The sequence below is a fragment of the Hemitrygon akajei genome, chromosome 22, assembly GCF_048418815.1.
Source record: "Hemitrygon akajei chromosome 22, sHemAka1.3, whole genome shotgun sequence".
NCBI classification, from domain to species: domain Eukaryota; kingdom Metazoa; phylum Chordata; class Chondrichthyes; order Myliobatiformes; family Dasyatidae; genus Hemitrygon; species Hemitrygon akajei.
The window spans coordinates 59151546-59166659 of record NC_133145.1 but is presented as its reverse complement, the minus strand read 5'-3'; the positions used below and the strand labels follow the sequence as shown (position 1 = coordinate 59166659).

The window sequence follows — 15114 nt, the reverse complement described above, 5'->3', positions numbered from 1 at the left end:
ATTTCTATTTTAGATGCACATTTGTACTATGTAGGACACAAAATCCTCAAATTTGTACAAGGAAGACCCAGAATTAGATGGTTTCATATTTGTTATAAATTTGGGTTTTTAAAAACCAGTTAAGATAAGGGGAAAATAAAGTGAGTTGTGTTTTATTATTATATCCAGGTTTAGTACCAGGAAAATAAATCAGTGTGAAAATTATGTACCATTTCCATAATGGTTCATTCTGCACTTGACAGTTTAATTTCAGTTTAAGACCATAAGTTTTAGATGTCTTGCCAAATCTCTGCAAACTCTAGAGAAGTAGAGGTGTTGCCGGGCTTTCTTTGTAATTGCACTTGCAGACTGACCCCCGGATAGGTCCTCTGAAATTGTAATACCTAGGAATTTAAAGTTGCTAACCCTCTCCACCCCTGATCCTCTGATGAGGATTGGCTCATGGACCTTTGGTTTTCCTCTCCTGAAGTCTACAATCTGTTCCTTGGCCTTGCTGAGATTGAGTGAAAGATTGTTGTTAAGACACCACTTAGACAGATTTTCAGTCTGCCTCCTACATGCTGATTCATCACCACGTTTGGTTCAGCTCATGACAGCGGTGTTGTTAGAAAACTTGAATATGGCATTGGAGCTGTGCTTAGCCACACCATCATAAATGTAAAACGAGTAGAGCAGGTTAAGCACGCAGCCTTGTTGTGCACCTGTGCTGATGAAGATCATGGAGGATATGTTGTTGCCATTCTGAACTGACAAGTAAGGAAATCCAGGATCCAATTGTACAAGGAAGTATTGAGGCCATGGTCTCAGAACTTATTGATTAGTTTTGAGGGAATGATGATGTTGAACGCTGAACTGTAGTTGATGAAAGAATATCCTGTAAGTGTATTGGATCACCTAGCTGACCTTCTACCGGCATACAGACAGAGGCTGAAGAGCAAAGCTTCAGAGATGAGGACAATAAATAGGTGGTTGCAGAAGGCAGAGGAGTGGCTACAGATTGCGCTGAGTCAGCGGACTGGGCCATGGTTGTAGCACTCACCTAGAGCTCTGAATGATTACAGCATAGTTGTAACAGCTGTAGACAAGGATGTCCCCACTAAATCATTTAAGAGTCTTCCCTAATCAGATGCCCTGGATGAACCATGATGCCTAAAATCTGTTGAGGGCCAGATCAGAGGCATTCAGGTCTGGAGACCAAGAAAGTTACAAAAGGTTCAGGTACAATCTCCGGAGAGCCATCTTGGGCAAATGGAAATTTTGTACCAAAGTTAAATCGAAGAAGGCTGCTCAACAGCTATGTCAGGGCTTGAATGCTATCACCTCTTAGAAAGTTAAATCAAGAAGTCAAGCCATATGTGACACAGCAGGGCTTCTCTTCCAGATGAGGTCAATGCCTTCTATGCTTGCTTTGACCATCAGAACATGGAGGAACCATCTCAAGCCCCCCACATCTCCCAATGATTCTATGACTTCAGTCCCACAGAAAGCATCTGGACTGGATGGGGTATCTGGCCACAAGCTAAAGACCTGTGTTGATCAGCTGGCTGGTGTGTTCACTGAGTGTGTGGTTAGAATTTTTGAGATGGTAGTTAAGGACTAGCCAGTTGGTGTGATGTTTACAGACTTGAGGAAGGCCTTTGATGTGTCACAGAAGAGATAATAAAACACAATTGAAAGCATGGTAGTAGATTAAGGATTAACAGTCAAGAAATAAGTATTAAATAAGCCATTTAAAATGAAAGGTGAATGTCACAGGGATTGGTGCTGAGTCTCCAGTTGTTCACCACTATCAACAATTTTGATTTGGAATAAGGGGTCAGTCAAGTACATCATATCTATGATACAAAATTAGGTTGCACTGTGGGCTACATGGAGGATCCTGGGAGGCTTCAGGGGGATATAGACCAGCAGAGTATTTAAATAGTTAAAAAAGTAGATGACATTGGTGTTTAGAGAGACTTGATATACTTGGATAGTGAATCTTTGGAATGCATTTCCTAATAAGACTAAGGAGGGTCAGTCACTGGGTATGTTAAAGAGATCACGATACAAGGAAATGGAATTAGAGCAGGAAAGAAGTGCTGAGGTATGGGTTAGCCATGATCATGTTGAATGGCAAATTATGTGCAAGTGAATAAATTACTTAATCCTGCTATTTATTTTCCAAAGGAACTACAACCATTTTCCTTAAAGTATAACCCCAATGATTTAATTGTTTCTTTTTCCCCCCTCAATGAGCAGTGACTTCAGATTTGCCAGTAACCATTAAGCTTCTCCAAATCTTACCCTGCACCTTCAAATTTATTAAAGGATTTTGAATTTTTATTTTTAAATGGTAATCACTCATCATAAACTAGCATGTCATTCACTGGTATTGTACACTTAGTAAATCTGTCACCCTTGGTCTGGCATACATGTGTGCAGGTAAATTGTTTCTTTTATCGTTGACTCTTGATCTGGTTAAATCATATCCTGTGTCATTCAATTGTATCACAATGGAGTACTTCAAGATGATGGCTTCCAATGGGTATTATATGTTAAGGATTAGAATTGGGTTTATTATTACTGACTGTGGTAAACTATGTATACCTGTCTGGACACGCCCCTCTGCTGACTGTTCCTGTGGCTCCTCCCACAGACCCCTGTATAAAGGCGATTAAGGCACTGCTCTTCCCTCAGCCTTCGACATGTCTTGCTCCCTTTTCACTGTTAATAAAAGCCTATCATTCACTTCCAGTCTCCTAGAGTTATTGATGGTGCATCACTGACATATTTCACAAAATCAGTTGATTTGTGGCAGCAGTACAGTAAACACATAAAATATACTATAAATTACAATAAAATATATTAAAAATTAAATAAGCAGTGCAAAAAGAGAGCACAATGGTGAGGTGGTGTTCATGGGTTCATTGACTGTTCAGAAATCTGATAGGAAGCAGCAACCTTTTCAAAACATTGAGTATGTGTCTTAAGCTGCTGTACCTTCTCTCTAATGGTGGTAATGAGAAGAGGGCATGTCCTGGGTGGTGAGGGTCCTTTTAGAGGCATCACTTTTTGAAGCCTAATGGGTCTTGGGTCACCCATATTTTACGATTTTAGTCTACAAGAGCAAGTAACAGTACTTTTATTGTTTTGTTGAAGATCTGTTTTACAAAATCTTGAGTATTTTGTCTTGGACGTTCTGCTCACTCTGCATGTATGTTTTGGTCATGTGTACATGTAGTCCCCGAGTTACGAATGTCCGACTTACGGACAACTCATACTTACGAACCGAGGAAGGAGAACGCTGTCAGCCATTTTAAGTCGGATCGCGACTCCGTCCGCCATTTTAAGTCGCCGTTGACACTGTGTTGAGTGTTTAACTTTGTATTTGGCTTAAATTTTTCTTAGTAAAGTTCACCCTGGACACCCCCCCCCTCCCCCCCCAACCGTTCCGGTCGGCTGGTGGCGCAGTCAGATCAGCGCCGGGCTAGAGAATGGAGGTTCCCGAGTTCAGTTTAGTGACAGACCGCTCCTGTACCGGGTTGATATTGATCCAGTGACTCCCGTACCATCCGTGCCGGGTTAATGTTGAGCTCGCAACTCGACCTTGTAAACAAAAACATTGCCACCTCCAGTTTAAATTCCACACAGAATATTGTGAAGGATCAAATACCCAAACCCAGCACAGCCCCCACTTGTCCCATTTAACCTGTCTCAGTGCGGTGCAGTTTAGGACCCAGGGAATTCAGTGTGGTGGTCCTTAGGACCCAGCGGACCTCGGGAGCTGGCGCAGGTCGGGACCCGCCGCCCGCAGTGTTTCTGTTCCATTGATGAGAAGCGATCGTGTTTGAAAATAAAGTGGAAATAATAAAGCGTTTGGAAAGAGGTGAAACGCCTAGGCTACAGTCGGTCAATGATCGGAACAATTTTAAAGGATAACAGATAAAGTGAGAATAATGGAGCATGTGAAAGGCCCTGCCCCGATGAAAGCTACAAATATTACTAAGCAACACAGTGGTTTAATTTTTGGAATACATACGTTTCTTAAGTGTTTTATATGGATAGAAAGGTAAAATATATACTATATACTCAGACAGATGTTTGACTAACTGACGCTAAATAATACCGGATGTACTTGTTCTGACTTGCGTACAAATCTGACTTAAAGACAGGCTCAGGAATGGAACTAGTACGTAAACTGGGGACTGCCTGTATTTTGGTGTGTTTTTCAGAAATGATATAAGCTTTAAATATTAATTACTGAATTACAAATAATCTACCTGAACTGTTGTTTCTGTGACTGTGCATGTCATAATTGGTTGCTTCAGTAATTACACATTGTATTAGTTTTTGCCCCTCGACTACTTCATCTGGAGTTAAATTTCCAGTTGTTCGGGCTCCAAGTCTTTATTTCCCACTATCTAAGTAACTTGTTATGGCTCCTCCTGCACTTTACATTAGTTATCTTCTTGATCATTTTTGGTTTCCTGAGAATCATCTTTATTCATTCTATTAGCTCCATTGCCTCATCTGATAATTTCTACTCAAAGTTTGTTAAATGCCCATCCTTTTAGGTATTTGTCCTTCATCGCAGTTTGGATAGTTATTGCACTTCTTGCTGTGCTAAGTTATCTAATGCTGAGCCTTCTGTGTCCTCTGCAATTGGTCATTCCGCCTTAATTTAGTAATACACAAGTAAAACATTTCGCTTGGATCCAACCCCAGATGGTAGACAAAAACCTAGACGAATACCTTATTCACTTTGTTCTTGAAAATGTTAATTTACTCTATGCTTTTTGATTTTTTTTGCTACCCCTCTGTTCATGAGGCTATTTTAATTTTAAAAATATGATTTTTTTATATATACCAAACTGTTTCTGATTAAATACATGAATGAATATTCAAGTACTTAACTCGTACTTTGATATTTGGACCCAGGTTATTTAACAAAAACTCAGCAGTTTGCCTGCAGACACATCTGTAGCCCCCTTTGCTGCTAGATTGTATAAATTGGCCCATAATTTCCTGCCTTAATCCTTTCTCATTTTGTTAGAGTGGGACATTTGTTTTAATAATCCTTTGGCACAATAAATTTCTGTTTCCAAGTTTATTTTGTTACATCTTTATTATTGGCTTTTCCCATTTCTTCCCTGAGTTTATATTTTTGTAACACCTTAATCCATGTTACTTTTTAATCTAGATGCTTCTGAATATACATCTGGCATGGCAGCTATTTCTGATGTTGAATGCAGTTTTTCTTGTTAACGCTATTCCCTTGGGTCTTTTGTCTTTTCTCATGTAGGAAGGCTTGAAAACATCATGTAAGATACTAGACCTCGTTGTAGAGTAAGATAGCATCTTGTGTCCAGAGACTGCAAATGTTTCTTAACTTGTGCTAATGTCCATGGTTTACTAATCACAATTGCTCCTCTTATTTGGTCTGATTTTACGAAATGATTTGATCTACGGCAAGAAGACTTGTTAAGGTTGCTTGTACTTTGCATTTGAGTCATTTTAATTAGTGATTCTTTCAGTAGAATTAACATGACTTTTATTTAATAATCAATTGAATCAATCTAATTTGTGTTGTAAGCCATCTTTGAAGGTTTATTCTGTGCTTCCTGTGAAGTTGAATTGCTGCCGACTTAACAAAAATAATGATATTGTCCACCAAATTCCTCAATATTTAGCTGTTCTGACCACCATCAGGTCATGCTGATTACCCCCTTCCAACGCTGAACACGCTGTAAAGCCATTAATTTTCTTTGTTATGAGTACTAGAGGACACAGATTTCATATTGTTTCCAGCTTGTTGAACTACTGTCAACTTGCATTAAAGAAGGATTTTAATATTTTGGATAGCAGTTTGGAAATGCACTCTCTCAGTTTTTTTAAAATCCGAATTGGAATAGTACAGCTAGTCTATCTCTAGTACTAAAAGGAATCTCCATTCTTTTCCTCAGAGGAAATTTTGGAGCGGCAGAAAGCAAAAGAAGAAGCAGAGTTGGAGGAAGTTAAGCGAAAAGCAGCAGATCAAGCAGAGAAAGACAGGCAAGAGAGTGGGGATAATACCCAGATGGATATTGAGAAAAGCAAAGAAGCATCAGAAGAGCAAACTGAAGAGAAGGACAAGGCTAGGAATGAGACTGAAGAAAATGTTCAGGAAAAAGGCACAGAAGGTAACTGATGTTTACCCCTGTAAAATCATACTGGGTTACTTACCAGCAAGAAGCAGGGGTTTCCAACCTTTTGTATGCCGTGGACACTTACCATTAACCAAGGGGACCATGGACCCCAGGTTGGGAACCCCTGCTGCTAGAAATATTACAAATTGTTTTTGATTCCACTGAATTGAGACAGTTTGTTCCTGTTAGTCTGCAAATTAGTTTGAGGAATCAAATGTCTCCTGAGTGATTAATAGTTGAAACCAGACATTGAAGCCACTATACCAAAGTAAATGTGCACATTGCTCAATATACTCAGCGGATCAGGCAGCATCTGTGGAGAGAGGGGCAGGTAATATTTTATGTTGATATCCTTTCATCAGAACTACCGCATTGCAGTGAAATTAGTTCCAGATCACAAATGGAGCAAAAAATTTAGTCTTGTATTCAAAAAAAATCTATTTCAAGTTTTCCTGGTCTAAGTTAATGGAAATATATGCGGCATCACATTTATGAAAGGTTCAAATCCCAAATGAGCCTCTGAACTTGATGTTGATTTTCAGACAGTTGCTGTCATTATAAAGAGGGTATATTGCTTTCTTTACCAGTAAATTGCTTTTATTGAGCAGCCGTGTTAAAGCTGTCAGACCCAACATGCAGGCACCTTAACCAGGTTGTACTTGAAATCATATGGAAACAATATTGTCCATGATGTCTTGAAGATGTGGGAGTAATTTCACAGCATAAACTTGTAAAGAAGAAAAGGGTGATTTTTTTCTTCCTTTCCTTTTGGGTATCAAATTTAATATTCAATTTTTACCAATCCTGCTAATGAATTTAGTGATTATGAAAGAAATTTCATGGATTGCTTTTAATGTAACAGCCAGAATGAACAACTTTTAATCTGTTTTGAAAAGGGTTTATTAAGCCAGATGGCATTCCATGCAATGCAGCATTTTTTTGAATTGAAAATGAGATTCAAATCAGTTGCTGTCATTATAGCTTGTATCTTTTGTATAGAAACAACAGTGTCAATTTGTGAAATATTACCAGTGGTGGTCAAGGTTAAACTTTGGAAGCAATTATTGCACCTGTTCATTTGTTTTGAGCATTGTTGGCTTTACGAAAGCTTAAAAATTGCTCAGTGGTCCTTTTATGGTAAAACCTGTGAAAACATGTTAGACTGAAGTTGGTAATCTTTATTATTTTTTCTTAATTATACCATGTGAAAGGAATTCCAATCTCAATTTGTGAGAATTCAAATATTTCCCAATAGTTACAGTCAGGGATGTATTCAAAAGGTGGTGCTTGTGTTCTACATTTTGCTATAGACCCCACATCTAGTGGAGATAACCATAGCACGGGAAGTTCTGAGACATTGAAGAATGATGGCAACAGCCAAAATCCTTCTACAGAGGAAAATAAGGCTTCCCCGTCAAAGGATACCGCAGAGAATGAGCTGGCAAACTCTGAAGCTGAGAAACTAACAGAGGAGAAGAAATTGGCAGTCGAATCAGTACAGCTTACCATGGATAGAACAGGTACATGAGGTTACTCAGAACCTTTGATGGGGGAACGTAATTTTTATCTAGACTCATTCTAAGTGACAAAACTACTTTCATTGTAGAAATCATTCACAATTTTTTTGGTTGTTTTTTTTGAATTGCAGGCTGCTTTTCTGCCTGCCAACGTATCCATCAGCAAAATAATAAAGCATATGACAATTTACTGAATCTACTAACATTCTGGTCAGATCAAAAAATATAGCACGTCTTTTGAGTTTTTCTTTTCTCTTGTGATTGAGTTGTATTTTGATAGTAGCTTTTATATTTATATTTCCTCTGCTCTTGAGTTTGTTTCTGCCTTCACCCAATGGGTCTGTGCATTAAATAGAAATTTATCACCCCACCAGCAAGTTGTTTTTTTCCCATTCTCATACTATCACCATCATCATTGTGTTGCTTTGGAACCTAGTGGCTGTTTACCTAACTCGGGGCTTAAACTTAAAGCTGGCCTTTATATACATACTCAAAACACACAAAGTGTAAGTGGATGATGATTTGAGCATAGTGCAGAAGTTTTCTTAAGTTATAAATAACTCATAAGGAGCTTGGACTTATAAAGGACTGTCAAATGCTTGATTGCATGCATGTGTGCTAATTTGGCCAGTGTAAATGCAGGTTGTTGAAAAAGCATGTCATCATGGAAAAGAGGCTTGGGAATACAGGCTGTTAACAGAAATGCGCATGATAAATATGTTATAAATATTATTCAGCATGCGGAATATAAATACCACTTTTTTGTGTATTGCATCCTTTGTCCTTATCCAGTATAGGCTCTTCTGTATTACAGCTGATTGAGTAGTGGTACTGAGCTCTTAAATTACTACTCCAAAATTTGAGATGTGGAATAAATTTCACTTTCATGGAATTTATTTAGAAAAATAGTTAATAAACGAATACACTGTATTTCAACTCTCACAGATCACATGGTTTTGTGATGGAAAATTGTGAGGCAGTCTATATTCTAGGAAAGCAACCACAACCTTGTAATCCAGCAGATCGTCTGTGTTTGCTTCTTTGACACCAAGTAACCTAGCTCATAACAAATATACTTCTAGGTATACACATTGTCTGGATACTCAGCTCATCATGTGTGCCTAACAGGAATAAAAATTTCCTGTATGTTTCTCTCTTTAAATTTATCAAAATAATTGCATGAAGAGATAAAATTTTGTATAAGTTTATACAAAACAATGGTTGGGTTAATTTGATTATAATATATGTAACTTTGAATGCTCTTTTATTAAAAGAGAGAGTGTTCAATATGTGTATAATTACATTGTAGAATAAGCAGAATGCCATCAGATGTTGAACCTAATGACATTTCAGTTGTTGCAGTTCTGTCCTTTGGCCTTGCTGAAGGCCAGGTGGGGATGTAGGAAAAATTTGAAGTTGTTTAATAAATGACCAATTATGTAACTTAATTGATTCCCCCCCACCTTGTGGAGTTCTTTTGAAGAGTGTTATGAATAAGAGGTATCCCTACCATTAACATCCTAGAGATCACCACTGGCTTAATCTCAGCTAGACTAGCCACACAAAAAGTGGCTGCCTGAGAAGCTCTTGAGGCCCTAAGGTTCTCCTGATACCCCAAAACATTTTGCCATTTACAAAGTATGTCATGATTATGATGAAATACTCTCCACTTCCCTGGAGGGTAGCTCTGACATAACTGAAGAGTAATGCAGGATAAAGGAACACATTTGATTGAAATCCCATCTATCACATGAAATATTAATTTACTTTATTTTACCACTTGTATAATGTGGCAGTAATCTGCTGCTTAGGAACTGCATTGTCATTACCTTCCACTGCCCTTCTTTCAGCACATCATAAACTTACAGCCTCGAGCAACACACACAAAATTCTGGAGGAATTCAGCAACTCAAGCAGCATCTTTGGAGGTGAATAAGCTGTCAATATTTCAGGCCAAGACCCTTCACATTAGGGCTCCAACTAACATTAGAAATCAAAAAAGTTGATTTATAGAATCATAGAACACTGCACCATAGAAACAGGTCCTTTGGTCCATTTAGTCTCTGCTGAACCATTAATTCGACTAGTCCCATTGACCTGCACCTGGACCATAGCCCTACATGCCCCTCTCATCCATGTACCTATCTAAATTTATCTTAAGTGTTGAAATCGACCCCATATCCACCATTTGCACTATCAGCTCATTTCACATTCTCACTACCCTTTGAGTGAAAAAATGTTTTGAGGGCAACAGGAGTACTGTCCTTAAACATTTCACCTTTCATCCATGACCTCTTGTTATAGTCTCACACAACCTCAGTGGAAAAAAGCCTGTTTGCATTAATCCTATCTATTCTCCCCATAATTATTGCAGCCTCTTTCAGATCTCCTCTCAATCTCCTGTGTTCTGAGGAATAAAGTCCTAACCTATTCAACCTTTCCTGATAACTCAGGTCCTCAAATCCTGGCAGCATCCTTGTAAATTTTCTCTGCATTCCTTTAATCTTATTTACGTCTTTCCGGTAGTTAGGTGACCAAAACTGCACACAATCCAAATTAGGCCTCACCAGCGTCTTATATAATTTCAACATAACATCCCACCTCCTGTACTTGATACATTGATTTATGAAGGCCAATGTGCCAAAAGCTTTCTTTATCACCCTACCTACCTGTGACGCTACTTTCAAGGAGTTATGGAAATGCATGCCCAGATCTGTCTGTTCTACTGCACTCCTTAGTGCCCTACCGCTCATCGTGAAAGATCTACCCTGGCTGGTCCTCTGAAAGTGCAACAGCTCACACTTGTCTGTGTTAAGCATTGATAGTATACCCCAAATCTTGGTGTCGTCCACAAATTTGCTGATGCAGTTTGCCACAATACTTCCAGATTGTTGATATAAATGACAAACAACAAGGGACCCAGCACTGATCCTTGGGGCATACCATGAGTCAGAGGCAAGCATCTATAACCACTCACTGGCTCATTCCATGAAACTAATTTCTAATCCAAAATACTACTTCATCTTGAATGCCAAGTGACTGAAACCTCTTGACCAACCTCTCACGTGGGACCTTGTCAAACACCTTGCTAAAGTACATGTGGACAATATTCACTACCCTCCCTTAATCAATTTTCCAGGTAACTTCCTCGAAACAATCTCGAGATTGTTTAGACACAACCTACCAAAGCCTCAAGACAGCAAACACCTCTCCTCTGTAATTTGTATAGGATCTATGACCTCGCAGCTGTAAGGCCTAACATCCATAGACTCTGTGTCCACCTCCCAAGTAAATACAAACATACCTTTTAAGATTTCCCCACTCTTTCGACTCCATGCATAGATTGCCACTCTGATCTTCCAGAGGGTCAATTTTGTCCATTGCTATCCTTTTGCTCTTAATATATCTGTAGAAGTCCTTAGGATTCTTCTTCATCTTGTATACTAGAGCAACCTCATGTCTTTTAGCCCCCCCCCCCCCCCCGATTTCCTCCTTAAGTGTTGGGTGCCACGCTAGCATAGCAGTTTGCGAGACAATATTACAACTCATGGCCTTGGGGTTAATTCCAGAGCCCTTCTGTAAGGAGTCTTTGTATGTCCTCCCCAGGAATAAGAGGGCTTTCCCTGGGTCCGCTGGTTTCCTCCCACAGTCTAAAGTTGTACCAGGTAGGTTAATTGGTCATTATAAATTATCCTGTGATTAGATTCGAGTTAGTTGGGCTTGTCGGAGGTTGCTGAGGCAGTGTGGCTTGAAGGGCTAGGAGGGCTCATTCCATGCCATGTTGCTAAATAAATTGCATTTTTATACACAAGTACTGAACCTGGTTGTGCCTCTCTGTAGCTGCTACGCACCTCCTCTTCTTAACCAAGACTTCGATATCTCTCGAAAACCAAGGTTCCATTAACCTTTCATGTTATTCTGACAGGAACATACAAACTCTGTACTCTCAAAAATTTCAATTTTGAAAGCCTCACACTTAAATGCACCTTTGCCAGAAAATAACCTGTCCCAATCCACACTTGCCAGGTCCTTTCTGAAGCCATCAAATTCTCCAATTTAGAACCTCACCTTGGATCACACCTATCCTTTTCCATAATAATCTTGAAACTAATGGCACTATGATCATACAAAGTGTTCCCCTACACAAACTTCTGTCATCTGCCCTGTCTCATTTCTTGTTAGGAGATGTAGTATCACACTTTTTCTAGCTGGAACTTCTATGTACTGATTATGAAAACTTTCCTGAACACATTTGACAAACTCTTTCCCATCCAACCCTTTTTACAGTATGGAAGTCCCAGTCAGTTTGTGGAAAGTTAAAATCACCTACTATACAACCTTGTGTTTCTTGCAACAGTCTGCAACCTCTACAAATTTATTCCTCTAAATCTCACAGACTATTGGTTTTTTATAATATAATTCCATTAATGTGGTCATACTTTGTTATTCCTCAGTTCTACCCATAAAGCCTCACTGGACAAGCTCTCCGGTCTGTCCTGACTAAGCACTACTGTGATATTTTCCCTGACTAATAACACCACCATTTTTCTAATTTTTCCCACTCAATCACTTCTAAACTATGGAACCCCAAAGCATTGAGTTGCCAGTCCCCTCTCTCCTGCAACTAAGTCTCACTAACGACTAGGATGTCATAATTCCATGTGCTGATCTATGCCTCAAACTTATCTGCCTTTCCTACGATACTCCTTGCATTGAAATATACACAACTCAGAACATTAAACCCACGTTTTGATTCCTGACCTCCTATGTAGGCTTAACAACATCTTAACCCACAACCACTCCATTATCTTTTCTGGCACTCTGGTTACCATCCTCCTGCAACTCTAGTTTAAATATGCCCAGGCAGCATGAGCAAACCTTCCTAGTAGGATATTAATCCTCCTCCGGTTTAAGTGCAAACCGTACCTTCTGTAAAGGTCCCACCTTCCCTGGAAGAGAGCCTAATGATTCAATGATCTGAAGCCCCTCCTCCTGCATCAGCTGCTTAGCCACATGTTAAATTGTATGATCTTCTATTTCTGGCCTCACTAACAAGTGACATGGGTAGCAGTCCTGAGATCACAACCCTGAGAGTCCTGTCCTTTAAGTTAGCAGCTAACTCTGGACTCACTTTACAGGACCTTGTTACCAATTCTACTTCTGTCATTGGTACCTACATGGTCCATGATCTCAGGCTGTTCACCCTCCCACTTAAGAATGTTAAGGGCTCAATCCGAGATATCCCTGACCCTGGCACCTGGGAGGTGACGTGCATTCAGGAATCTTGTTCTAGAAACATAGAATACCTACAGCACAATACAGGCCCTTCGGCCCACAAAGTTGTGCTGAGCATGGCCCTACCTTCTCATCCACAGAACTTCCTTTCTGTACCCCTAACTAATGAAACCCCGATCACTACTCTTCTCCCCTTTCTCTTCTGAGCCACGGAGCCAGACTCGGATTGGGAGACCTTTCCCCTCCTTGGTCATTCCCTCGCCCCCACCCAACAGATTCCAAAGTTTCCTGTTATTGAGGGGAACAGTTATTGGGTACTCTGCACTGGTGGCTTATCCCCTTTCCCCCTCCTGATGGTCACCCAGTTACGTATATCCTGCATCTTGGATGCATCTATGTTCTTATACCTTGCTGTTATGTCCTGCCTGTCATCAACCCCTCCGCATCCTGAATGATTCTGAGTTCATCCAGTTCCAGCTTCAACTCCTTAATATGGTGTTAAAAGCTGAAGCTGGATGCACTTCTTGCAGATGCAGTCGTCAGGGACACTGGAGGTTTCTTTGCCTTCCCACATCCTGCAAGAGTCCATTCCATTACCCTGTCTGGCATTCCCACTGCTCTAAATGTGCAATATGAAAGAAAGAGGAACAAAAAAAAATCGACTTTCTCAATGAAGCCCCGATGAAGCCTCAAGTTTCCTAATCTAACTCTGGCCCACTCACACAATGGCTGCTCTGCTTAAAGCTAACTTTTTATTGGATATTGCCAAGTGCCTAATTATGCACAATCCAATAACTCCTTTAGAAAGTGGCACACAAAATCTACCAACTGCCCTGCTCACTTCTTCTACCACTTTCTATCCCTCCAGGCAATCCATTGATTCCTTGGGACTATGCCACACAAAATGTTCTGACTGCTCCCATTCACTTCTTTTAAACTCTCTCCCTCTATGCAATCTGATGATTCCTCAGGATTATGCTGCGCAAAGATGTGCAAATATTTAGGATCAAGCAGTCCTTCGCGCCAACTCTTCAGTTTAAAAGATGGTACCTGGCTCAGATCCATTTGCTTGTCTTGTTTCTGAATGCTCTTATTACTTCTGTTTACTAAACAATGAGAATACTAAAAGGATAACATTTTATTGCTAAACCTGGCATGAAAGCAGGTTGCTCTGTCAATGTACGTGAAGTATTTTAAAATTTGCTGCATGTCATCTGTATCTCACATTACTTTTGTCTCCCATGTTTTTATTTTATTTAAATGATTTCACTGTTTATGCACTTTGGAATTCATTTCATTCAATAATATCTTTTTAGATTATATGGTCTTCTAATTAGAGTGGTTTAAATTTAGTGCCTATTCTCTGCAGGTCCTTGTATTAGTGGATTGGAGACAGAATTTGTCCTTATTTATTATATACATTTTTCTGCAGTGGGAATAAGCATTCAAATGGTGGTCTAGTGCATTGAATTTCAGGAGTTAAGAACTATTATTGTCAGTTAAAAACATGTAAATAAGTTTGATCAATTTATTTTAAGTTCCTTTCTGTAATGTTCATAAGTGCAGAATCAGGACCACTGAAGTGATTGACATGGTTTCAAGGTGATTATTTTTAGAAATGGAAGGGAGATGTGCATGGTTTTTTTGATGTCAAAGGTTAACAATATTTTCCCCCACTTCCTTAGAAGACAGTGGTGAAAATTCTACTGACTCTACTGTCACAGCCATGAAAACGCTTCCACCTTCATTGTCTGCTGATGATAGTAACAGCAATGTGGATATGTCCATTGATGCAGCCACTCAAGAGGCCAGTTACAAGATATCTGAGGATTTGGAGAATATGGAGGTGTCCTCTCAGTCTCCAGGCAATGGTCAGGAAGACCCAGGTGATTTTATTTAATTCATAGAAATTTTGTAAATGTAAAAGGTATACCAAAATATCAGGAAAGTACAGATCAGCTTTGGCATTAGTAAGGGTTTTGCATGATAGTTCTGCTCCATAAAGTTGCTGTGTGTTTAATTTTTTTAAATTATAATTTGGAGCATTTCAAACTTATTGGAATATGTTATCGGAAGATGAAGGAGTTTCAGCTAAGTCAATTTTGCAAAAAGTGATAGAACATGAAACTGTTTCACACAAGGATAGGTCATATGGCCCACATAAAACAGCTGAGCCTCATGAGGGATATTTGATT

The 15114-nt window shown here is 39.4% G+C and overlaps 1 protein-coding gene across 13 annotated transcripts in view; it reads left to right on the top strand.

Moving 5' to 3' along the window:
• The window catches only part of bptf (bromodomain PHD finger transcription factor), a 174142-nt gene that overhangs the window by 77121 nt on the left and 81907 nt on the right, over nt 1–15114 (top strand). For 11 of the 13 annotated variants that reach the window (XM_073026383.1, XM_073026380.1, XM_073026382.1 and 8 more), the window contains exons 4-6: nt 5946–6161; nt 7478–7687; nt 14605–14805. In XM_073026383.1, coding sequence (XP_072882484.1) covers nt 5946–6161; nt 7478–7687; nt 14605–14805 — 627 coding nt within the window. The remainder of the gene's footprint in view (nt 1–5945; nt 6162–7477; nt 7688–14604; nt 14806–15114) is intronic. The other 2 variants (XM_073026379.1, XM_073026381.1) reach the window with 2 other exon arrangements.